This window comes from Triturus cristatus, chromosome 9, assembly GCF_964204655.1.
Source record: "Triturus cristatus chromosome 9, aTriCri1.1, whole genome shotgun sequence".
Lineage (NCBI taxonomy): Eukaryota > Metazoa > Chordata > Amphibia > Caudata > Salamandridae > Triturus > Triturus cristatus.
In genome coordinates this window covers 382,891,703-382,919,459 of record NC_140592.1, presented here as the reverse complement: position 1 = coordinate 382,919,459, position 27,757 = coordinate 382,891,703, and the positions used below count along the sequence as shown (strand labels likewise).

Here is a 27,757-nt window from a genome sequence, read left to right as displayed (position 1 = left end):
AACTCCTGAAAATCTCAATTTGGACTGCCTGAACGTTGACTGTCTCGACGCTGAATGTCTTGACGACAGACTTCTCGATGTAGAAGTGTCTTGACATTGGGCACCTCAGCACTAAATGCCTTGAAGTTGTATGCCTCACTGTAAACCAGGAGTGGTAGTGCCATTTAATTGAGATGCAGCATGAGGGTCCCAAAGAGGAGTCAGGCCTGATCACACCGAAGGTTGAAGAGGAGGGTGAAACCTTGCTTGCCCCTCTGGAGCAGGTGGACCATGAGCCGGAATAGTCAAATTCACCTCAAGACAATCCTCCTCCAGCATGTCCAGTGAGAATTTGCATCTCGTGATGGAGTGGTAATCTGGGAGACGGACGGCACAAACATTGTTTTCATCCTTCCTGAATTTCTTCACTCCACATCAGGGGCACTGGTCATTAAGAGCTGGCATGGTTGATTAAAGGAAAAGGACAAGAGAAAACAGCTCAAGAAAGGGAACAGAGTAAAAGGACCCAGTGCAAAAAAATGCAGAAATGAAAAGAAAATGAAAAAGGCACTGAATGAAGCTAAACATTTGCACAGAAAATGAAGGTTTTCAGCCAAAAAAACCTTAGAAAGGCAGCAGTGTTCAGGGATCCTTCTAAGGGAGCTGGAAAAATGAACTGCCTCACTCACCCTGCACCGCATGATGGTGCGGCTGACGGTCTTTGGAATTCCTTAAAGGTGCAGTGTTACATTAGCATAGGGTGTTCTCAGCGTATTAGAGGCTACATGTATCCTTTGCTTTGGGATTTTAGAAAGGGTCCAGGATAGTAGTATTTTCAGCCAAATGCTTTACAGTATTATTTTGGCTAATTTCATTTGCTTTTTAAAATCTAAACATTTATGTAAAATGTTGCCTTTTTATAGGCATTTCTTCTTTGTAAAAAAACACTTTTTAAAATGGTGTTCTGGACTACCACACATTTGTAGAGATATTCCCCCTGTTTATGGATTGCAGAGAGAATCCAGTGTCGGAGAACTTTCACTTTGGGATATGCTTTAGTCAGCAGAAGTGCCTAGGTAGAACTCAAGGTGAATTTGTTCAACTAGCACAAAGAATATCCCACTCTGGGAAATGTGGAATGTCACTGTAGAAAACATTATTAAACATTTATATAGTAGCCTTTTGAACTGTAGCACTGTCAGCCAATCACAACACAACAAATTTGGGCAGTGCTAAAACTGAATGACAGTGCTCTGTAACCATATAACTGCCTGAGTTCACAACTAAAAAGAGACAATGAAGTTCACTTTCCAGAGTTGCAGAATGAAAGTAAGCAATTCCAGTAACACCACAGGCTCTGTCATTCATGCAACTTGATACATCATCTGAAAAGGAAGATATTTGGTTTGATTGGAGTCACAGGAAAGTAAAGAAAACCAGTATCTACCAAGCAAAAAACTTAAAGCAAGCACCGTTCAAACCTGTGACATATGAGCTAACAGGAGAGAACATTTTCCCATAGGAAACATCAACAGCATGGGTCATAAGTACTGCTTTTGTCAGTTCCAGACATACCTCTTTGTAGTAGAAAAGTCACTGCTGCTCCTGGATATGCACCTATTTTTACTGAGGGCCCATGTCTGAGGAAAGTGGACTGCATCTGTACATCAAATGGTGTCAGCATATAGACTCCATAGGACACAGTTCCCATACAAAAGTATCAACTCAAAATGAAGGCATTGTACTCGAATCCCAAGCACCATGTTAAGTAGCTATAGAGGTTGTCTGTGGGCTAATTCCAGGCACATTTCCTACAACTACTTAAGCCTTATTACTCAAGACAGCTCAACAGGAGAAAATGCTTTGATTAAAGAATACATCACTTGTAAAACTCACTGCTAAAGTTCTGAAGTACTCACATCTGTGTTGTTTGAAAAAGGGAACGTATGTCATCAGGTTTTACATATATACACTAAAGAATCCTCATTTCCAAGAATGCAGAGTCACACCACTTGGTATACAAGACATCACCTGGCACCGTATGTACGTAATTAGAATTTGTTTAAACCGAGACTGACACCTAGTGATATCTAAAAACTATATAGTACACACAAAATGAAGTTCTTAATTAGAAAGTCCTTTTATGATAAAAATGACTGCAGTTTATCATTGAAAAGCAGAATCATTACTAGTTTTTATGTCCCAGCTAGATCCTCCACCCACATTTTCCCCTTCAGTCTCTTACGTATGACATCATCTCCGAACTGGTGCTGAGCGATGTGCTCAAAGAGGGACGTCAAGACAGGCAGGAGGGCCACTGTTGTGTAGTGCATGTTCTGTGTCACTCCTTTAACCTGTGTACGGGACTGTGACACCTTGCCCAGCTTCAGGTTCTCCACCATTTTTTCAATGTCCTCAGAGGCACCCTCAAAGAAGGAGCGCAGACCGGCCTTCACAATCTCAGGACCTGATTTCATCACTGTCCTAAAAGAAATAAAATAAAGGACATACTTAATTGTTCTCTGTAGAGCAGTAGGAGATTTGCTGAAAGAGGTTCTGTGCATAGTAGTATTTTCATGAGGCTTGTCTCTATTGTGGTATCTCACCTACTAACATAGGCTTATTCCCTCTCTGCAGCTCTGCATAAAGGACTTTCTTTCCAAGATCTCACACCCTTTGTGCTGAGTAGCTCTCCTCTGCTGATATGGATTCTCTGAGCAATGGTCTCTCTGAGTGTATCTATCTCTCTCCTAGAAGGGTCTCTGACACTGTCTGGTGGTCTCATACCCTCCTTAATCTCAACTTTTCCATTAAGAAGTGTAGTAGGGACGGGGTGATGTAAGGATAAATGAGTGGAACAATAGTTTGATAAATGAAGGCCAGTTTCGATCAACAGAAAGTTGGTTTCCTGTTAGGGCAATGTTATATTAGCAAGAAGATGCAGAGAAATGCATGGAAGTAGAATTGACACACTGGCAAAAGGGTAGGTAAATTAATTGACTCATTTTAATAGGTGGGTGGAATGGAATATGTAGATGGATAGATAGGAGGATGTATAGTCAGATGAAAGGATGAAATAGAAGACTGAAGTCTGGATGCATCAATAAATGGGCAGATAGATGTTCAGATTGCGAGTCAAATCAATGATGTACATAACAGATGGTCAATGGTTGGATTAATTGTTGCCTTCACAATAGGAAGGCTGGTGAGAGAATGTGTTATAGACAGATTGATGAAGCGACTGGTTTTGTGACTGAAGGGTGATGAAATAAGCCAATAGGCGATGGGTGGCTGGGTAAGAGATGGATGGATTATTCACAATGACAGACAAAACAATGAGCAATTATTCAATCTTATAAATCACAGCACCTCTACCCTTTCTATTTGTTTGGCAGAGGTGGGAAAACTCTTCATATGTACTCTTACCTAGCATCCAAAGAGCGAGCCAAGATATGAAGGCAGTTCACAACAGAACCAGCATCAGTTCCTAGCAGAGGATGACAGAAAGAAAACATCTAAAACATAGTTGACCTCACCTTGCTATTTCATGAGCATAAAACTCTAAAAGGTTTCACATTAGACTGCACCCAAAGGTTTACCTCACTCCTGGTTTCCCACACTGCCCTCAACCTCACCCAGCCTTACTGTCCAATTCAATGATCATAAGCTTCACACTCATCCTGCCAGCACACCCTCAGAGGTCTATTCATAAACCTATTATTTTTATTTTTTGACTTTCTTAATTATGGTAGTCTGTTGGGGCACAAGATGTCCAAAATCACCGTTTGAGACATTGACCTGAAGTATATATTTAGTCAAACGATCAGGAAAGCTACTTTCCTTCTCTACAGGCACTCTGCTTCTGAGAGAATAAATTGAATCTCTATTTCGCAGGCAGATTTGTTGGATGAGAAAGCTTGGCAGCTTTCATCTGATGCAGGCCAGCCAGAGTGAAACTGTTGGGCAAAGCTCTGAAGAGAGTTTAGCGTTTCTAATAGACTTGCTTGTTCCCTTTAGAATTCAACGTTCATTTTTACATTCTATAGACAAACAATTGAAAACAGAATCATGTGTTAGAATTCCATTCTTGAAGACTGAAGGACTCCCATTGACTGTTTACTTTCAAATTTAAAATGGAAGGCTCCAGAACCCATAGACAGTCTTCTTGATCCAATCCACAAATGTCTAGTTAAATTAATTAAAAGTTGACATACTCTGATTACGCCTCAGTGAGTGAATCAATTATAGTCTTGTTGATAAGACCAAAAGAGTGTCAATAAATACTCAAAAGGCCACTCATTTCGAAAAGATGCTCGTTATATTTGTAACAGACAACATACAAATATTCAAAGTGCAGATGGCACCGTGTCATGGCACTGAGAAATGTTTCTAACATGCCATAAAATCACAGTAACATAAAGGGAAGCGTGTTAATTTTTAGTAGCTCAGAAGATCCTAAGAAATTTGTAGGAGTAATACTTATGTGAGTTCTAACCACATGACAACCTTAGATGCAGTGTAGAGGGTTTGACCCAACCTTATTTGAATAGGTCTCATAAGGACTATGCCTTGATGTTACTGTAATTTTATGGCAAACTGTAAACATTTCTCATCACGATTAGCACTGCACCATCTGCACTTTAATTATTATCATGTTATCTCTTAAGAATATGAGAACATTTGTGAAAGGAGTGGCTTTTTGAGCATTGACACAATTTTGGTAATATTAACAAGAATATAATTGATACACACATAGTGGTACCATCTCAATATGTCAACCTTTATATTAATTCGACTAGACATTTGTGTATAGTTTTCTCACGAGACCATAGTGTGGATTGGGTATTATGGGTTTGGTCCATGTTCAACAATACTTTTATGATCCAAAAAGCAGCGGTAGGGGGCAGGAAGCATGCCTTCTACTGGAGCCTTTGGCAGGTTGAAATACACCCATGGCAGAGGGAGCGTCCAGGTTCTTGCACAGCAATGGTGCATAGGCCAGTTTGCATACTGGTGTCTAAAACCAAAGTCCAAGGAAATACCTCTTCAACAGAATAGCATGTACATGGTTTGCCCAGGTGAAAAGGAGTCTGTGACTTTGCTCTAGAAGCCAACCAGTTAAGTGGCTATGGTTTAGGCATGAGGCTTTTCATGTTTCTGACCTTGACCTATGTAGACTATGCACCACTTAGATGAAACTCTAGCATCAAACAGGACTAATGACCCTGAAGCAGAGTCCTGTGTGCAAACACCGCATATTTTCATGCTGAGTCAATGTTGATGATACTGAATTTGAGAATCAGCAGTCAATGGCAATAATCATAGCGCAACTCTGATATTAACTTTGATGCTTGAGTCCCAGGACCCAGGATATATTCCTGAGCATCACCTAAGGAAAATAATGTTTCAAAGTCAAGATCAATGAACTTTATGTAATTGTTAGAGCAGGGTATAATGGCTTCAGACTGGCAAAGACAAGCATAGGTATTTTTCACCAACATGAATAGCCAATTAACTTTTTTCACAGTTTAAATAAAACCCTAATCCATGTGATGTTCATGGATGTGCTCTTCATACAGGTAACCTAAATTTGGCAAAAAAGTTGTCTCTCCTACTGTTAGACAACAGAATGCCCATAAGTTAGAGACTTTGTGCCTTACACAATCATCTTAATGGTACAAGTTGAAACATTAACCAGGGAGATAAGCAAAGGAACAAAGAAGCAGAGAAAGAAAAGAACAGGCAACAGTGGGAGATTAAACTCTCAAAGTGGACAGGAAGAATGCTTTTCCACCAGGAGTGTTTGTACCTGAAGGGGTCGGGGATGGGGGTATAGAAATACATCCTACACCTCAGCCACAATCGGAAAAGGATGCTTACCAAAAAGAGAGACTCGGTGCCGAACCAGAGCAGAGAGCTTGCAGAAGATGCTAAAGGCAAAAAGCATATGGAAGAAAAGGCAGAAGACAAAGGAAAAGAAAAGTAAATGGAGAAGCGATGGATAAAGAGACAATGTAAATATTTTGAAAGATTGTACAGCATAGAATAATCAGAAGACCATCCCATAGGAAAACATGCACATTCCCATGTATATGAAAGTGTTGATGGAGCTATAAATACACATCCCCTATGGTCTACCTTGATAAATTGCCTACGCTTGTTTTTTAGAGTCCATCCGTCAGATAAATGCAAGTGCTCAATGCAGTGCAATATCCTTTTTAAATGGGTAAAGTTATAATACCTAGCGGATTCTCCGTCGTTCAATTTGTGTGATCTCAAAGTGCTTTCATGGCAAGGAGGGTGCTGTCCAATCCTATTTTCTGTATTTTGTGGGGAGTGCTGGAACTTCCAAAAGAGTGTTGACATCTCTATAGAGTAATGTCTATTTATAGACTTTATCAAGATTAATGTACTCAATTATATTACCATGATTTGAGAGATTTCCTTTTTTACAACACTCTAGTCCATTTACTGCCTTTTTTTTGTACCTATATCACTAATGATTGCATTGCATTAACTTAATAGCACTGCAAACAATAGGCATTTTAAGTACACAACTCAACTTTAAAAGCATGAAAGGCTAAGATGTCTCAAGAATTTGATCGGGAAACCTATAGATTGCATCTAATAAATAATATGAACTTGTCATGCTTAATTGGTGGAACTATCCCATTTGCACCATGGTATTTTCTTCCATTAATGCTTTAAAACATTTTATTTTAAACCATACTTTGGAATGATACCAATGGTTTAGACCATTTAGTACATCCACCAGTCACACATACATTTATCTGGGCTGCTTCACAAAGGCCTTTGTGAATATGGGAAGCAGTAATAGAGAAGTACTCTTTTAAGTAGTCTAACATGCCTTTGAAAAACACCCTGAAACATCCAATTCCCAATTAAAGTTTAAAAAGGACATATTGCTGACTATTAGTACTAATTGTATATGATTATTCCATGAATATTCCCATTTCATTCCCATTTTAGATGTTTTGGGGACGGTATTCAGACAGAACATTCAGTTGGAAATGTCGGCTTACACAAATATCGAGTTGGAAATATTGTGACAGAAATATTGACAGCAAGAATATTGTGGTCAAAAATATCGAGTTTAAGGTAAGAAATATAGTTTAAAGAAATATAGAATTCATTAATTTCGTTTGCAAAAATATAGTTGTTTAAAATATAAATTTTTTAATTAGTGATATGTATTTTAGTTTATATTTTAAATGCATCTGATGTATGTTTTTTTGTATAAGTATTGTTTATGTTTTATAATATATATATATGCTTCCCGCAAAAGGCAAACCCTGTTTCTCATAAAATTCGGCCCGCCAGGTCGAGGGACAGCACCACCGCGATACCCCTGCGGGTCCTGAGCTGTTTATTGGGACAGCTGATTCCGTGAGCTGGTGATTGCCTGGTAATGGGGAGCTGTGATACACTCAAACTTTAAAAAGAACTTATGTTTTAAATTTTTGGAGAGGGTTGAACAGATCCACATGGATTATTTACTCTTAATAAACTTCCAGTCCCATAATCCTTAGCAACGGCGTGTGTGTTCTGCCGGCCCACATGGGCGTAACTTTCATTTAAATTGGGGGATGTAATGGAAGCTGTGTTTGACCCACAAATTGACAGTTTTGCCATGGAAGAAGGGCGGGGATGGCCCGAAACGCGTCGCAAGAGACTGTCATGTGTTTGAGGTTCTAGCAGCTCCTGAATGGAACCACGTCTCCAGCGAGTGCTTCCCGCAAAAGGCAAACCCTGTTTCTCATATAATTCGGCCCGCCAGGTCGAGGGACAGCACCACCGCGATACCCCTGCGGGTCCGGAGCTGTTTATTGGGACAGCTGATTCCGTGAGCTGGTGATTGCCTGGTAATGGGGAGCTGTGATACACTCGAACCTTAAAAAGAACTTATGTTTAAAATTTTTGGAGAGGGTTGAACAGGTCCACATGGATTATTTACTCTTAATAAACTTCCAGTCCCATAATCCTTAGCAACGGCGTGTGTGTTCTGCCGGCACACATGGGCGTAACTTTCATTTAAATTGGGGGATGTACTGGAAGCTGTGTTTGACCCACAAATTAACAGTTTTGCCATGGAAGAAGGGCGGGGATGGCCCGAAACGCGTCGCAAGAGACTGTCATGTGTTTGAGGTGCTAGCAGCTCCTGAATGGAACCACGTCTCCAGCGAGTGCTTCCCGCAAAAGGCAAACCCTGTTTCTCATATATATATATATATATATATATATATATATATATATATATATATATATATATATATATATATATATATATATATATATATATATATATATATATATATATATATATATATATATATATATATATATATATACCTACTGGCGGTCGCCAGTAGGTAGTTATAGTTAGGACCCTGTTTCCATAGGAAAACCGCAACATTCTATTTGGAATAACTTTGGCGCCGGTCGACGAATCCTCGCGAAATTTTCAAAACTAATGGGGCGCTACACTCCGCTCCTACCCTGAAAGTCTCGGGGGGAGCTGAGAAAAAAGGGGGGTCCCAAAACGCGTTTTTCCCATGCATTTTTCCATAGGACCTTTAGACACAGCTACAGCCCGAACGGCTGAACAGAGTTACATGAAATTTGGCAGAGAGGTAGTCTACAGGTCAAGGAAGTGCCTTTTGTAGGTCTGGTGTAAATCTGTTCAGTAGTTCCTGAGAAAATAGCATTTAAATCAATATATATATCTGTGGCAGCTTACGGTGCGCTTACCGTGCGCTTACGGTAAGCTTACCGTACGCGTACGGTGCCGTGCGCGGGCGCGATTCTGATTGGCTGTTAGATCTTAGTAAACATTCTAATCGGTCGAAACCAGGAAGCGGCGGCCGCCATTTTCTCTCTCGCACTCTGAGGGGGGGAGGAAAAACAAAGGGTGAAAACATGTAAAGGGGCAGGTTAGACAGCTCCCAACCACCTAGCCTTGTTCAAGGTGTCCCAAAAGAACCCCCAAGGCCAAAAATTAAATTTTAGTTTTTTTCGGACGGAACGAACTGCGTTAAGTGGGCGCGCACGCCACGAACAACGTAAAGTAACTTAGCATTTAAAAAAACGTACAAATTCACTGAAAAAACCATAGGTTTCACACACGTTATAGTTAGGAATTAGCATTTAAAAAACCTTGCAAATTCACTGAAAAAACCATAGGTTTCACACATGTTATAGTTAGCTGGACATTTTACTCATAAAAAACCAATGAAATTCCCCCGTTATAGTTAGTGCAGGCAACTATAACTCACGCGACCGCAATCCTCTGCTGATGACATATGTGTCTTTATGAAAAAAAAATATTTGTAATATATGTATAGCTAAAATTTAATGGAAAAAGACATGGGCAAATAAGTGTCTAAATACAGTATTAGCATCAGCAGAGGATTGCGGTCGCGTGAGTTATAGTTGCCTGCACTAACTATAACGGGGGAATTTCATTGGTTTTTTATGAGTAAAATGTCCAGCTAACTATAACATGTGTGAAACCTATGGTTTTTTCGGTGAATTTGCAAGGTTTTTTAAATGCTAATTCCTAACTATAACGTGTGTGAAACCTATGGTTTTTTCAGTGAATATATATATATATATACACACACAATTTTATTTTAAGAACATTTGGTGTTTTTTAGTTCCGTAGCAGGTTGTGGGTTTATAGGGGAATAGGGTGGGAAAAAATGTAATTGTAATACATTATTGATGATTTTTATTTATTAATATTTATTTATTTGAGATTCTATAGTGTTAATTGTGGGAAGTAGTTTATTTCTAATGAATGAATTATTAATTGGTTGTTAATTCAAATTAATTATTTGTAATTAATTACGGTAATTGTGTTATTTGTTTTAGGTGCGGGTTGTGGGGTTTATTGGGGTAAAAGGTGGGAAGTAATCTATTTGTAATTAATTAATAATTAGTTGTAAATAAATGTTAATTAATTGGTAATTAATTATGGAAATTGTGTAATTTGTTTAGGTGTGAGTTGTGGGGTTTATAGGCGTAAAGGGTGGTAAGTAATTTGTGATTAATTAATAATTAGATAATTTATATTAATTAATTTATTGTAAATTAATTATGGAAATTGTGTAATACATTTTAGGTGCGGGTTGTGGGGTTTATAGGGGTAAAGGGTGGGAAGTATTTATGTTTAATAAATTAATAATTAGTTGTAAATCAGTATTAATCAATTATTTGAAAATTAAATATGGAAATTGTGTAATTACATTTAGGTGTGGGTTGTGGGGTTTATGGGATAAAGGGGGAAGTAATTTATGTTTAATTAATAAAAAATGTGTTGGTCACTAATATTAATTAATTAATTGATCTTTAGTTAGGGTATTTGTTTATATTTTTTGTGTGTGGGTTTTACCATTATAGGGGTACAGTGAGGAGAGTAAATAAATGTTGCTTACTTTATAATTAGTTGTTACTATTCGTTTTTTAATTGAAAATAAGTTTTAATAGTGTAATTAATGTTTTAACAGTTTAATTTTAGCTGTGGGTTGTGGGGTTATAGGGATTATAGGAGTAAAGTGTGGGAAGTCAATTAATTTTATGAGTTTTAATTAATAATATTTTGTTATTTAAGGAAGTACATTATTTTTAAATTTAGATGTGAATTGTGTGGTGTTATAGGGTAGGAAATAAAAAAAAGTAAATTTATGTAATAATTAATGTTTTTGTTTCTAAATAATTTCTAATTAAAAGTAGATATTGGTTTGGAAATTATTTCTTATTTTATTTCATATAATACTTGTAGGTATTTTTCATATGTATTTAACATTATAATATGTCTTTTTAATGAATATTAAATATATTTGTATTTTAATTTGTTTATCCCCAAAGCTGTCTCCAAGGCCTATTTTGCCTCAGCTCAAGCAGCAATAAGGGGGGTCGCTATCTATTTTGGACGAGGGATAAACTGGGAATTCACTCAAATTCACAGAGATCCATATGGTAAATGGATTTGGATTGCTGCAAAGGTGGATGGTATTTCGCTGAATTTTATGAATTATTATGCACCAGTACCAGATGATTTTGCGGATTTTAAAAACATTCATGACAAAGCCAGAACTGCGGTAGGTCCAATTATTTTAGGGGGGGATTTCAATTTTATACAAGATCTCCAATTGGATACATCTAATAAAGCAAAAAAAAAACAGATGAAGCCCGGGAACAAAAGGTTGATAGATCTAATGAAACAGGATCATCAACTTTTTGATCCTTGGCGTAGGACCCATGGTGGAGCTAAATAGTTTACCTACTACCCTAGCCAATTTAAGTCTGCTTCAAAGATCGATTTTTTTCTGGTGTCACGCTCTTTTAGCTGCTCGAATACTGAGATTCTGGCTAATTCTTCCTCAGACCATTCTCTAGTTAAATTTGATATAAATATAGTCCTGGGGGTAAGAGAAAAATCCAGGTGGCAGATGGATAGACTTCTTTTAACCAATCAACAGTGGATAATAAGTACGCAAGAATGGATCAGGGAGTTTTTTAAGATCAATAGAGGCACCGCAAGCCTTCTTTCAGTTTGGGGGACCTTTAAAGCTTCGGTGCGAGGACAAATGATTGCTTTTATGGCAGGACAAGTCAGAGAGCGCAAAACTCGAATTAAGGAACTTCAGAAAGCCGTTGATGTGGCCTTGGAAATAAAGAGAGGTCCCTCAGGGGGGAGACATCGCGCTGAAGAGGAATTAGCCAAATCCAAACAGAAATTGAGGGAGTTTTTATTATGGCAGAAATAAGCAGTTCAAGAACATACCAGTAGAAAGTTTATGAAGAAAGCCAAATGGTAGGAAAATTACTGACATTGTCAACTAGAATCAAGCAAGAAGCTGCGGTAATCGATGAAGTGGCAATAGTTTCCGAAAAAGATAGTATCTCTAAAATGTTTGTTGATCACTATAAGGATCTCTATTCAACTGACTTTCAGGTATCTAAACAAGCTATCCAGGGATACTTTTATGATTTAGCTCTCCCTCAGCTTTCTGCCGGACAGAAAGAGGCTCTACTGGCCGTCATCTCTCCAGAAGAAATCTCCAGCGCTCTAGTTTCAATGCCTGGAGGTAAGGCCTGTGGAAATTACGGTCTTCCGATTGAATTTTATAAGGCTTTTTCGGAAGAGCTATTACCATTCTTGCTCGAATTATTCAATCAGGTTAAAACGGGAGGGGATGTCCCAGCGGCCTTTAAAGAATCCTCAATAGTTTGTTTCGTTAAGAAGGGCAAACTTCCTAGGGAGGTTGGCTCTTATAGGCCAATTAGCCTCCTAAATGTTGATTATAAACTACTGATGAAAATATGGGCCAATCGATTTACATCAGTGGCACAATATTCAATACATAGGGATCAATCTGGCTTTATCGCAGACCGGTCAATGTCGTCAAACACCGGTTACTTAATTCAAGCAATCGATTATTTTAATACTCATCAAACTTCCGCAATAATAATGATGGTCGATGCCTAGAAGGCATTCGGCCTTGTGAATTGGGGGGCGCTAATCTATGGTCTTGAAAGGTATGGGTTTCCGGCACAAATAACTATTATGCTCCAGAATATAAATCAAGGAGCTCCGGCTCTGATTAGGATCAATGCAAAAACAGCAGGGGTAATAGATATCAGACGCGGGACGCAGCAGGGGTTCCCTTTGTCGCCAGTTTTATTTATCTTCTTTATAGAACCTCTAGCCATAAGGATTCGAGATAATACAGACATAAAAACACCAATAGAGGGAATGTCCAAAATAAAATTATTCGCAGATGACGTCATACTTTCTCTTAAACCTGAAAAACAAAATATTGATGGGATTTTAAGGGAGTTTGCTGAATTCAAGGCGATCGAAGGATATAAAATTAATCATAAAAAGACTGAAGTATTAATGTTTAATGCCTGCTGTAATTTTCTCCCGGACAATTTAAAACAACAAGCATATTCGTTATTTGGGAATTTATGTCTCAAACCAATATCCGGATGTATTTAGGTTAAACTATGAAGCAACACTGAGTAAAATTAAAGATCTACTGGGTAAGTGGATACTTCTCCCACTTACTTTAATAGGGCGTGTTGCTTTAATAAAGATGTCAGTTCTACCCTTATTAATATTTCTTTTTTCAAATATCCCGATCAAAATCAATGCAGGTTTCTTTAGAGAATTGTAAAAATTATTTCGTCAGTTCATTTGGAACAAAAAAGCGTCAAGAGCAAAACTATCAATCCTTCAACTTGATGTCAGCTGGGGTGGGCTAGCACTCCCCCATATTCGTACCTATTATGAAGCAGCATTTATGGATATAGTAGTACGGCTGCTTGACAATAGGGGATCATTGGATAGCTTTTTTCTCAGTAAGATGGTCCATGAAGCCGGAACTCAGCTTCCGTTTTTTCTAAAAACATCAAAGCTTCCTAAAAAAAGCTTGATACAAGACGCTTCATGCATTTTCTAACAGAATTCTGAAATTTTGTTCTCAAAAGGCCCAGTCTCCGGGATTGGCATATCTGAGTTTAACAGAGGCCAGAAGTTTGGGCCTGTTCATCCATAATAGTCATGTTAAACTGTGGGACTCAAAAGGTTTTAAAGAGCTAAGCCACTTTATAATAAGAGGTGGATGTATCAACTGGGAGGAGGTTCAGGCTAGATGCGGTATGCAGAGCAGGTTTCTTTTTTTAGCTTCCTTCCGGGTTAGATTACTGATAAATAAATCTATACCCCTAGGAAATATAGGTACCCCCTCTGTCCTTACTGTTGTGTTCAGAACGAAACTGCGAGGTATAGGAAATTGGTACCGAGTTTTTTTAGATCTAGGGGATCCCCTTGTTGTTACCAATTTTCTGGAAAAAATAGAACACGATCTGTCTTGCAGCTTTTCAGTTAGAGAGTAGCAAATGATTTGCCCACACGGCAATAAGTCATTGAGAGCAGAAAACTTCAAAAGAATGGCGTTTTTATCCTGAATGAACGGCTTATTACACTCGATACACTTTGCGCAAAATGTATCCAGAAGTTGAAAATAAGTGTTTTCGATGCCAATAGGTTGGGGAGGGCGGCTGGCTACATATTTTTTGCACATGCTCAAGGCTGAGCCAGTTCTGGGTGAAAATGTGTGCCGTGCTTAGCCAAGCCCTCGGGAGTAATATACAACCAGACCCGGAGGTGGCACTGTTTGGTTTATTAAAACAGACCTTACCCAGGTTTTAACAAGAGGGGGGGGGGAGATGTTTTTATCAATCTCTTTTTTGGTGGCACGTTCGCTGATCCTCCAGAACTGGAAAACAACCAAAGCCCCGATCTTTCTCAAATGGTATAAGAAAATGAAACAAGTGAGAATTTTTGAAGAAGCTTATACGAAAAGGGTGGGAGCTATTAGGAAATTTATCTCAGTTTGGAAATATATTGATCAAATGGAAAGGGCTCGCCAGGGGTAACATTTTTGTCGGATTTATAATACTTAAGCATGGCATGTTAGTTGGGGGGGGGGAATAAAAATTGTTTTGTTTATTCTGAATTGTGATCAAATGGTAAAGGAGGTTTAGGGGTAATATAATCGTTGGTTTTATCGCACTTTAGCACTTGCACTTTAGTCGATTGGAAATGATCTTTCTGTCAATTGTATATATTTGGGATGTTCACATTTTCTTTATTAATTTAAAGGATTTATTTGCATGAATTATATTCTAGATACAATGATAAAGGATTTCGAGGGGGTATTATGCCTGCTAGATTGATGCCAGCTTTTAGCGCCTGCACTTTAGTTCATACGAAATGTTCTCTCTCCTATATATATCATTAATGATGATTATATCTCCTCTTTAAAGGGTACTATTGTATAGCATGAATTGAATATTGGCTCTAATGGGAAATGTATATGTAATATTTCTGATGTTTATATCCCTCTTTTAATCAATAGGAGTGTTTAGTATATATTGTATCTTGATTAAATGGAAAAGGATCACCGAGGCAATAGATCAGTCAAATCTATGCCACTCTAGCATGCGCATTTTAGTTTATATGCCAGGATCTCTTGCTAGTACATAAATATTAGTGATGATTACTTCCCAAATGAAAAGGATTGTATAGTATGAATTGCATTTGTATATTGATCTTTTATCTTTAATGAACTTCTTGTATGCTTTTTTTAATTCTGCTCAATAAAAAAATATTTAAAAATCAAATTGTAACATATTTATATATTTTCTAATTTATTTTGTTTTTAAAATATTTTTGTTGTTAATATTTTGTTTCTTTTTAATTTTGAACTGACTGGAGTGAGAATATTAATTGTTATTCCTCCGCAACCCTACACTTTCCCTACTGTTGCACTCACTGGAGTGGGAATAGTAATTTTTACTCCTCTGCTATCCAACACTTTCGCTACTGTTGCACTGACTGGCGTGAGAATAGTAATTGTTTACCCTTTGCTATCCAACAGTTTCCCTACTGTTGCACTCACTGGAGTGGAGTGGGAATAGTAATGTTTACTTCTCCGCTATCAAACACTTTCCCTACTTTTACATCCACTGGAGTGGGAATAGTAATTTTTACCCCTCTGCTATCCAACACTTTCCCTACTTTTGCACTCACTGGAGTGGGAAGACTAATTTATACCCCTCCGCTATCCAACACTTTCTCTGCTGTTGCACTGACTGGAGTGGGAAATTTAAGCTTGAAGATTTTTAAATAGTTTAAGGTTTTAATTTACAAAAGAATGTTTTTTTATTAGATTTTAAGTTATTGGTACATATATGTATATATATATTTGTACATTTTTATACAATTTTAAAATTCTAAAATAAATTGAAATTAATAGTTTATTAATTGTTTTAAAGTAAATATATATTAATTATTATGTATGTGTTTAACCTTTTTAATTAAGTGTATTTGTTAATTTATTTTTAATTTATATTAAATCTACTTTATTTTTTGTATTAATTTTATTATTTAACATATTTCATATTTTGTATTTTATTTACGTCACTGTTTGCAGAATTCAATCTCACTGATAGACAGATCAAACTGGCACAAAGGGGAGCAGACTATACGGTGCTGAGCATTGAAAAACTGGAGAAATTACCATTCACAGTGGCAGAAAAACCAGCTACTGAGTGGATCACACATGGTAGGATTACTCTGCCTATTACGACTTTCCATTTTCAGTATTGCCTACAAACTATACCAGTACGCAAATATGAAAGGTTGGGTAAAGAATACATCAAGACATCCTGGGATTTACCTTACACACACAGATGTTGGAGTGGGGGACGTCAAGTGTTTCTTAGCGGTGAAAACTGTGAACATGCACTAAGCGGTTCTCTCCTTTGTCAGGGTATTAACTTACACGGGGCCTGTGACGGTTCCACTACAAACTCATCCTGCCACCTGCACGGTTCACCGGCAGCAGTGATTAATCCAATCTTTGGTCAACTTTCAAATGGAGTTACATTATGTTGAATGATCACAGCTGCTGTGGCATGCAGCCAGGTATCCCATATCTTGAAACGGTTACATCCAGGGTCACTTGCTGTATGCAGGTCTTGTTTCCTCAAATAGACATAGTCAGGGAGTCACCGTTATGGCCTTCACTGAATATCTCTACTATACGAGTTGATACTCTAAGCAGAATGAAAGCCATTCTTTTACAAAAAACTGTGCCTTTGACCTCTGCCAAAGAAAATTATGATCTGCAAGTCGCAAGGACTTCTGCAGAGATACAAACCCTTTTGTATACAAACTGCCCTGTGCATTTCTCAGAAATGTTAGGTCGTATCTTAAACATGTCTGATACAAGCGGTAGTGTACATGTATTTAAGAACGTGTGAGCAGGACTGTTAGCACCTTTTCAAGCAGTCCTTGGAATTTTTCCAAACTTCGTGCACTCTCTGTTTGGCAGACTGCCGCTCCTTTTAGCACTCGTTGCAGGGATACTATTTTTGCTCCTACTGCTACGATATGGCAAGCCAATCACCAGCGACACCCAGTTCACCATGGAAAGAACTCTACTGGAGATGAGGTGTCGTGAGCGCATCATCCAAATTCTGGGTTTACCTCGTCTACGAGAATTAAACACCACTTGGTTTCTGTCATTCAGACCAATCTGGCAAGATTGCATCTTACCTGTTCTATGCTGCCTGCTATGCGGTGAAGAATGCGTGCTGGACATTTGTCTGACACTCCCATCAGTCATGCCTACGGATATCGATACTCCGCTGGACCCGATAACGGCCCATGCTATGTGTTGTCCCCAGCAGCTACCAATCCTGATGGCGGCATTCATTGAGATCTCACAGACGCACCATGCAACTGCTGAGGTACGAGAGGAAACACCAGGCGCGCAGGTAACATCCAATCCGAACATTGCTGATGCTTCCCATGCTAAAGGCGATAGTTCGCATCTATGTGCTGTAGATCTTCTACACGAGGTATTCCAACTCTCACCCACAACGGTAGACGACGTGTTGTCTACAGGATTAGAAAATGTTATGTTTTCTCTATCCCTACACACTGACTTTTGATTCAAGCACACAGTGTTCCGGAGAGACTCTGAATTTGGCCTTCATTCTTTTTCAAACAGGATACTGATTTTGGAACTTTTTCTATGATTATATATTTTTTTTATCCCCGTCCCAAAATTGTATTTTTTATTTTTTGGCACAGGGATCTGCTCATAGTAGAACTATTCATAGAGAACAGAATTCTTTGATAACACTTCCAGGGACAGTATGCCACCTTGTCATGAATAACGAAATGGTTTCGGACCCTTTTTCTTCTGTATTCACGGGCCATTTCATCACATGTATATATTTTGGTTCATTCATTTAGCATTCCAATGTGATCCTATGCTTAGAATGGAACATTGCCTTTAATATGTACAACACTTTATGCATAGAAATGGTTTTGTAATGTATTTTTAGGACATAAGTTTTACATATGTTTTTAGCTTATTTTAGCAAACCCATGTGATACTCTGTTTTAAGATATGTTTAGAACGTTTAGGATTTAGTAACGTCGTTCATACGAAACTGGACTGGTTGTTGTGTGCAGATTTAGATTCCGTATATAGGTTTCCCGATTTATGCCCTTACATAGGTACAATTCACATTCCCCTTATTTGGACATAGAAATCCGGCCCTTATTTAGACATTGTCCGTACAAACCAAATACAGGCATGGCCACCTGCATTCGTCCATCCACATCACAACGAATTCTTGGAAAACCAGACCCTTAAATCTTTAGGAATTTCCCTCAGCTTGAATATTGATTTCTCCAAGAACTCATTAAGTATGCATGAACATCTATTCCTTAGAGGTTCATTCATGACGTTCCTCTTCCCAACTTTTACGTCAATACTGGCATTCCTAGACACCTTCAAGGTATAAATATACCAGCACTTGCCCTGGCAAATTGCGGTTCCCGGAGGATTCAATCCAACCCAGACTACACGGTTCGCCACGGCAAGTTCGGAAGGAGATCGAGTTCCAGCCTGATGCACTGACCTGACGCTGTCATCCTCCTCGCAGAGAATCCAGCTCCGGTGCTCTCTGACTTCCCTTGTGGGGGGTTAGACTATTGAGTCCAGAAAAGAGATTACAACCTCTTTCATTCTAAGGTATGGAGCTGACTAGAACTTAGAGGAACTTTTGGCACCTCTTGGCTAAACTAAAAATATAGCTAGTTATATTGTAGAAATGGCACCTACTTCAAACCTCGTACTGCACTTAGGTTAGATACACTGGGGTAGAACAATTTAGATGCATCAGATGATTATCACATTTTAGCTTATGTTATTTATGTATGTATTTTGATTAATATATGTCATAGCTACAAACCATGCTATTGCAGTATTATTTTATCTTACTGCTAACCTCGTACATGTTGTACTTCGTAGTCTGTCTTACGATTGTAGCAATTCATATCTCTTGCATGAGAAATAAGACTGTTCAATAAACCCTTTTAATGAAACGCCCGTCTCTCTATTTCTGTGCAACTCTGTAGAAATGAAGCGTGCACGATTGACTGAGTGAAACTGTTATCTATTGTTTCGATGATTCTGAGACTGTTCCGATTCTAAAAGGAAACAAAATTGTCATGTTTATGCGGCTGTCAGAGACTAATCCCTTCTTGTATATTCAAGGCGTTTCTAGTGACTTCTGAGTTAGCTGGCACACACAAGTAATTAAGTTTAATATACTCGATAGAGACATACTGACCTTAGTCCTATGTCAAATCTATAGTGTATGTTATTCCAATGCGCAGAGCCTTATATAGGAACTACACTACACTTTCCCTACTGTTACACTCACTGGAGTGCGATTAGTAATTTTTACCCCTTCTCTATCCAACACTTTCCCTACTGTTACACTCACTGAAGTGGGAATAGTAATTTTTACCCCTGCGCTATCCAACACTTTCCCTACTTTTGCACTCATTGGAGTGGGAATACTAATTTATACCCCTCTGCTATCCAACACTTTCTCTGCTGTTGCACTGACTGGAGTGGGAAATTTAAGTTTGAAGATTTTTAAATAGTTTAAGGTTTTCATTTATAATAGAATGTTTTCTTATTAGATTTTAAGTTATTGGTACATATATGTATATATATATATTTGTAAATTTTTATGCAATTTTAAAATTCTAAAATAAATTGAAATTAGTAGTTTATTGTTTTAAAGTATATATATATATTAATTATTGTGTATGTGTTTAACTTTTTTAATTAAGTGTATTTGTTAATTTATTTTTAATTTATATTAAATCTACTTTATTTTTTGTATAAATTTTATTATTTAACATATTTAATATTTATTATTTTATTTTATACATATAAAGAACAAGTTACTTACCTTCGGTAATGATGTATCTGTAAGAAACATTAGTTCGTTAGATTCCTCACCTTAGAATATCCGCAGGCGTCAGGCTGGATCCGGAAAGATTTTTCGTCAGCAATACCCCTTGCGCATCGCTAGGCGTCGTCTGCGGCTCTGCGTCAGTCGTCGGAATGATGTCGTCAGAGTACTTACACACCGCCCTCGAGCCCTGAAGAGGATAACCTTAACCCTAGATGTCGGTTCGTAGAATGTTGAGGATGGGCGGGTCGTGAGGAATCTAACTAACTAATGTTTCTTACAGATACATCGTTACCGAAGGTAAGTAACTTGTTCATCTGAAAGAAACACGTTAGTTAGATTCCTCACCTTAGAATAGATACCCCAGCAATGCCAACCCCGGTGGTGGGTCTGCAAACCAAGATCTCACCAGAAAGTCCTGGAGAACAGAACGGCCAAAGAAGCCGTCTCTCCAGACTTGGCTGTCCAGGCAATAATGCTTGGCAAACGTGTGCAGCGTGGCCCACGTTGCTGCCTGACAGATGTCCTGCAAGGGGACTCCTCGGCCCAGGGCAATAGTCACCGCTGTGGCCCGGGTGGAATGGGCTCTCAGCCCTACAGGAGGGTCCTTTTTAGCCAAGGAGTAACAAGCTTTTATACACAATACGACCCACCGCGAGATGGTTCGCTTGTGTACTGCCCGCCCCTTCTTAGCACCCACGTAGCCAACAAAGAGTTGGTCGTCCACCCGGAACGGTTTGGTGCGGTCCAAATAAAAGAATAAAAGGACAGCGCCTGTTTTGGGTCCAGACGGTGGAGCCTCTCTTCCTCTTTCTAAGAATGAGGAGGCGGAAAGAAGGTGGGCAACGTGACAGACTGCTCGATGTGAAAGGCAGTAACCACTTTCGGAAGAAAGGAAGGACGAGTCCGGAGGACAACCTTGTCCGGATGGACAGAACGAAAAGGAGGCTTAGAAGATAGAGCCTGGAGCTCACTCACCCGTCTAGCCGAGGTGATGGCTACCAGGAAAGCAGTCTTAAGAGTCAGAAGACGAAGGGGACAATTATGAAGAAGCTCAAAGGGAGCGCACATCAGATATGTCAAGACCAGGCTCAAATCCCACTGAGGCATTACGAAAGGGACAGGAGGAAACATGTGAGTAATGCCTTTGAAGAAACGAGAAACAACAGGGGATTTGAAAAGAGAAGGCTGACCAGGAAGCCGTAAGAAAGCAGAGATAACAGAAAGATAACCTTTTAGGGTGCCCAGAGCAGAGCCCTGCTGGGCCATGGAAAGAAGAAAGAGGAGAACCTCAGAAAGAGGGGCGGAAAGGGGATCCACAGCCTTTGCTGTGCACCATGCCACAAATTTGTTCCACCTGCAGGCGTATACCGTTTTTGTGGAGGGACGCCTGGCTGCCAGAATCACACCGCAGACTTCAGGAGGCAAGTCAAAGGGCATCAACTGTCGCCGCTCAATCTCCATGCATGGAGGTGGAGACTGGACAGGTTCGGGTGGAGAACCATCCCCTGCTGCTGTGACAGAAGGTCCTCCTGAAGAGGCAGTCGTATCAGGGGATCGGTTGACAGATTGAGAGCTCGGGATACCAGTACCTTCGTGCCCAATCCAGAGCCATCAAGTGGGCCCGGCGCGCCTGATCTTCTTCAGCACTCTGGGCAGAAGTGGTATAGGCTGAAAGGCATACAACAGACCGCAACTCCACTCGCGATGATAGGCGTCCCCGAGCGAGTGCTGCCTTGGAAACTCCAAGGCGCAGAACTGCTGACATTGCGCGTTCTCTTCGGTGGTGAATAGATCTAACCAAGGATCCCCCCCACTGCCGAAAGAGACCTTGCGCCACGTCCGAGTTTGACGCCATTCGTGATCCATCATGCACCGGCGGCTGAGTTCGTCTCCTCTGGCGTTCAGAGAGCCCGCCAGATGTTGAACCACCAGGGTGATGCCCTGATGTTCCAACCACGTCCAGAGGTGCAGAGCCTCCTGACAAAGCGTCCACGACCCCACCCCGCCCTGTTTGTTGCAATACAACATGGCGGTGGTGTTGTCCGTGAACACCTGCACCACCCTTCCCCGGACAACGGGAAGGAATACCTTCAGTGCAAGTCGGATCGCTCTCAGCTCCAAACGGTTGATATGGAGCCGAGACTCCGCCAGAGACCAGAGTGCTCTGATCTCCGCCTCCCCCATGTGGCTCCCCCATCCCAGGTGGGACGCATCCGTCACTACTACGTGCTCCGGTTGGGGTAGGGAGAGGGATCTGCCGCTGATCCAATCGCGGTCCGTGAGCCACCACTGCAACTGCTTTGCAGTGCCCTCCGAGATCAAGACATGGTCGGACAGGTTGCCCCGATGCTGGGCCCACTGAAACTTCAGGTCCTACTGCAGAGCCCGCATTCGCCACCTGGCGTGATGCACTAACAGGATGCAGGAGGCCATCAGACCCAGAAGCCGCAGCACCAACCTGACCGAAACCCGAGATAGAGGCTGAAAGATGGGAATCAGAGCCTGAATATCCCGGACCCGCTGTTCCGGAGGATCAGCCCGGAACTGCCCCGAGTCCAGAACCGCTCCAATGAAGAGGAGCTTCTGGGAGGGACTCAGATGTGACTTCGGCACATTGATGGAGAACCCCAGCAAATGCAGGAGGTCGGCCGCCGTCTGGAGGTGTGAGACGACTTGCTGGGGCGAGCCCGCCTTCAACAACCAGTCGTCGAGATAGGGGAAGACTGGAACCCCTGATCTGCGCAGATGAGCTGCGACCACCGCCATCACTTTCGTGAACACCCGAGGGGCACTGGTGAGTCCGAAGGGGAGCACGGTAAACTGAAAATGCTCCTGACCCACCGTGAACCGCAGGTAACGCCGGTGGGCCGGCAGGATGTGGATGTGAAAATAAGCGTCCTGCAAGTCCAACGCTACCATCCAGTCTCCAGGGTCCAGGGCAGCCAGAACCTGAGCTAAAGTGAGCATCTTGAACCTCTCCTTCCGGAGGAAGGCATTGACGCTTCTGAGGTCCAAGATAAGGCGTAGGCCCCCTTTGCCCTTCTTGGGAACCAGAAAGTTGTGGAAATAACAACCATGGCCTACTTCTGGACCAGGAAAGTGCTCGACGGCCCCTTTGGCCAAGAGGGCCGTAACTTCCTCCCATAGAAGATTCAAGTGATCCCCCGACATGCGGTGGCACTGCGGTGGCATGGCTGGAGGGGTCGTCTCGAAGGGGAGGGAGTAGCCTCTTCGGACGATTTGCAGCACCCACCTGTCCGAAGTGATGGAACGCCAGTGGAGTAGGTGATGGCGAACTCTGCCTCCCACTGGCGTGGAATGGGCCTGAAAGCACGGACTAGGAAGGCTTTGAGGCGGATGCTGCTGGGGTGAATGTGGATGGACCGTCACGTTGTCCCCCTGTACCGCCTCAGCGGAATCCACATCCGCGACCTCGTGGAGGATGGTTCTGTGGCCTGTGGCTAGGCGGACGTGAGGGGGCGCCCCTTCATTGGCCACGAAAGGGGCGAAAAGCGGAAGTTTGCAGGCACGGGCCGAGAGACCCAAGGACTTGGCCGTGGCTCTGGAGTCCTTAAAGCGCTCCAGCGCACTGTCCGCTTTGGCGCCAAAGAGGCGATCGCCATCAAAGGGCATGTCCATGAGGGTGCTCTGGACATCCCCGGAAAAAGGCGTGGACCGCAACCAGGCGTGACGACGAAGCGCCACCGTGGACAACATTGCCCTGCCAAGCGAATCCGTCGTGTCCAAACCACATTGGATGGCATACCGCGCTGCGTCCCGCCTGTCGGCAAGAGCCTGGGCGAGCCGTGTCCGGGCCTCCTCCGGACACAGGGGCAGCACGTCCTCCACCGTATCCCACAGAGAGTGGGAGTAACGGTCCAAGAGACAAGCGGTGTTAATAGACCGCAGCCCTAAACTAAGGGAGGAGAACAGCTTTTTGCCAAACTGCTCCAGTCTCTTGGATTCCCGATCCTGGGGAGCGGACGGGAAGGAGGTCTGGAAAGTAGAGGCCTGGATAACCAGGCTCTCAGGGGTGGGGCGTTGAGACAGAATACTGGGGTCGCCCGGAGCAGGGCGGTGTCGTCGGGCCACGTTCCGATCCACAGGAGGTACTGTGGAGGGCTTGGACCAGGTGCCCTTGAGAACGTCCATCAGTGCTTCGCTAAACGGCAGCAGAGGCTCCGAGGAGCTTGCTGACGGTTGGAGCACTTCAGTGAGGAGGTTAGTCCTCACGTCCATAGTAGGGAGCTCCAGCCCGAGGGCTTCGGCCACCTTACGCAACGCCACAGAAAAGGTAGCACCCTCCTCCGAAGCCACGGTCGGAGGAGAGATGAAGCCAGTGTCTGGGGAGGTATTAAGTCCACTGGCATCCCCCAGCTCATCTGCACAGTCCCGTGATAATTGGCTCTGGTGGGCCAGAGGGTCCTCAGACACCTCCCAGTCGCCCCGTCATCCGATTCCTGATAAACAGGGGGAATAACCGGAGCCGGACGGAAGATGAAATGGTCATCCATCAGCGTCGGATGCGGCGCCGGACCCGGGCCGGGGCTGAACCGGGGAACGGCATCGTCCGGAGACAGCGCCGAGGGTGGAACCGGTGTCGGCGCCGGCGGAGGAGTCGTCGTGAGGTCGACCGGCACCGACTGAAATCCAGGCCTGGGTCCCACGGGGACCTGCGGCGTCGGGACCAAAGTCGGCGCCGGGGCCGGAGCCACCGGCTCGCTAGGCCACCCAGTCGAGCCCGCGGGGACCGAAGGCGCACCGGCAGGCGTCGACGGCGGAGCCAGGCCCCTCATGGCCAAGAGGAAGGCACTGATCTCCGCCGGAGTCGCGTCAGTCCCAGGGACCGGTGGGTATGGGGACGGACACGGCTCCTGCGGATCCGGCGGAGCCGCGGGGGTGGTACCACCCGGAGCCTCGACCAAGTCGCGCGACGGGCGAGGGGAGTCCGAAGAGCGATGTCATCTCTTGGACTTCTTACCATGCTTCGACTTACCCGAAGACGTGGAACACGACGAGCGGTGATGGTGGCTGCGGCTCCGCGACCGATCCTTCGACCTCCTCCTGGACCGGGACCGTGAACGGCGCGGAAACGAGTGCTGGAGCTCGAGAAGCTTGCGGGACCGCTCCCGCCTAGCCTTCGAGGTCAAGGCCTGTCAGTCGAGGCACGACTCGGAATCATGGTCGGCCCCGAGGCAGTAAAGGCACCGGCGATGGTGGTCCGTTACCGACATCAGTCGGTAACAGGAGTCACAGGCTTTAAACCCAGGCATCCTACCGGCACCAGTTGGAGTCGACAAGTAGACAAAAGAGTCCAAAAAGTTTTAGTCAAAAAATGACTAAAGGGGTAAGCTCTACCCGGATTTGTGCTCTCTGGCGCGGAAAAAAGAAGAACTGATGTCAGCGCGCGAGGGCGGCGTCTAAGTACTCCGACGACGTCATTCCGGCGCACGACGCCTAGCGACGCGCAAGGGGTATTGCTGACGAAAAATCTTTCCGGATCCAGCCTGACGCCTGGGGATATTCTAAGGTGAGGAATCTAACTAACGTGTTTCTTTCAGATAATCGATATTTTGTACAACTATATTTTTAACATCAATATTAGTTTCTTAATATTTTTGTACTTACCTATTTACGTATAGGGAGTCGATATTTTTGTATCATATTTCTTCATCAATATTTTTTACTTCTATATTTTTTACATCAATATTCTGTCAGTGAACCACAGCTCTCCACTTTGCCCAAAAATGTTCCCCCCCAAAAAAAGGACAAACGTATAAAACAAAAATAGATATCATCAATCTTCAACCTGGTTTTAGCTGTTGGTTATGTCTGAAATATTCGAATTTGTATTAAAAAAGGACAAACATATAAAAGAAAAATAGATATCATCAATCTGGTTTTAGCTGTTGGTTATGTCTGAAATATTTGAATTTGTCTTAGAAGTTTGAGTATTTGATTGACATGTATGCTGCATTGCAATAGTAAAGTATGTGCTAAAGCTGAGTAAGTTTTGTGACTTCTGAAGTTTGTTAGGCTGAGCTGTGAAAAATATGTAAACTGACATTAGTGGAATTACAGTAGTTGCTTGAAAATACAATTAACAGTTAGGTGACTTGTATGTTTTGTGATATTTAATAATTTATTTGGTATTACTTAATAAAATATTATAAAAGTGTTGCATAATGCTTTGCAATATTGTCAATATATATGACAATACTTTGGGATAATTATATTTTCTTAATGATCCATTATGGCATTCCATTCACTTTGTCCCATCATTTCTGGTATTACTGGGTAACTGAGTCACAGAGATAACCTTTTATGCCACTCTTTAGTATTCTAAAGCTTAATTTCTTGCACAAATCTGAGCTTATACACAGCTAGTCACAGCCAAAGTGCAAATGCAGTGCAAAGCTTCGAAAAGGAGACCTAAGAGCTCAAACGTACAAGCTATAACCACATTATTAAGGACACCATTTTTGTAATTTAAGATGAACGAAGAAATAGACGAAATGGCCCAGTATTTGGTAATCTGGAAAAGGCCAGATGCGTGGGATGAGATGGAGGGGTATGAAAACGCAATTTGCAACAGCATGTTGTAACTTTTAGGGACAATGTGCAGCACTGTGGTTTACAAAGCTTCAGCACTAATAGAGTACCATCATCATTTTTTTTTTATCCTTGACCCTATTTGGACAAGATGCAGCTACAGACAAAGATAGACTACATAGTGGCAGTTAAAAGATAGTTTATAAGATATTTGAAGTCCCTGTCAACATTAAAGGGAAGAAAAAAAGCAATACTTTTACATGTTATGTTCTTTAATAAGCTACCAACAATGACTCCAGAGCGAAAATTCATCACGTATTCAGAGGTAATAGTTGTTTTTTGTCCGTATTTTTGAATTCGGATTGAAATAGAAGCTTCTTGCTAAAATAAATTCAGTGCAAAGCAGCTGTGTATGAGATATCACACGTGGTAACTTTTTTATTAGATTTACGTGCTTCTTTGAACTCTAAGCCACTTTCCTTATTCAACTAATTATGCCTGGGAATCAACCCTGGCTCAAGCATCAACATAAGGTATTGGAAAAATGGGTTAAGGACATACGCAAGATAAATGCTAACTACCAACTTCAGGTAGGCTCTTATCTTCAGCTAAAAAGAGTAAGAAAGCTTTAATGTTGAAAATAAATGAGATCTTCTGCGAGAAAACCTTCCTCATGTTGTCTTTCAGCTCGTTTTCACTGTATGAAATGCTTAGGACGAATCTCTTAAGCAGCTTCAATGGCCATTTTCACCTCAGATTTACTCACAAGGCTTACCAGGGCCTGAATCCTGGAATATGCTTAAGGATCCTCATTCCTAAAACAGATTCGGGCAACAAAGGAGCAGTTTTTATACATGATGCCAATAAGGAACTTCATCCCAAGAGCTTCATATTCTGTGTCCATAATAACATGGCCCAACTCCACACACTATTTCTCAAAACCCACTGAAGGTGGAAATTTAAGCATATTTTTCCATTATTCACTTTCTCAACACATGGACAGGGCAACTAAAATGATGTGATACTGCAGTTATAGTATTATCCACATAGTTATGGATTTGATGCCTTTGTTACCTGATCCACCATCTGTTTCATAATTTGCACATTTTTAGATTTCAGCAAAAATAAAAATGCTATCTCTAACAAATCAAAAGTTAACTAAACAGGAAGAGACACACATGGTTCCGCACATTGATGGACCCTTTACAAAGGTTACCTGCTTACGCTTCAGTTGCTGATTGATGTATTCAGGTGTTAGAATGGTACTAATGAGGTGCATCTTTGCACACACAGAATTATTAATTGTTAAAATTACAAAATAACAAAATAATACTGCTACAGA

At 41.6% G+C, this 27,757-nt stretch overlaps 1 protein-coding gene across 5 annotated transcripts in view; it reads right to left on the bottom strand.

The window, feature by feature from the left end:
• RYR1 (ryanodine receptor 1) overlaps window positions 1–27,757 on the bottom strand; it is a 1,245,571-nt gene that overhangs the window by 491,156 nt on the left and 726,658 nt on the right. For all 5 annotated transcript variants that reach the window (XM_085625233.1, XM_085625235.1, XM_085625236.1 and 2 more), the window contains exons 61-63: window positions 5,860–5,909; window positions 3,406–3,466; window positions 2,225–2,463 (exon numbers count right to left, since the gene is read on the bottom strand). In XM_085625233.1, coding sequence (XP_085481359.1) covers window positions 2,225–2,463; window positions 3,406–3,466; window positions 5,860–5,909 — 350 coding nt within the window. The remainder of the gene's footprint in view (window positions 1–2,224; window positions 2,464–3,405; window positions 3,467–5,859; window positions 5,910–27,757) is intronic.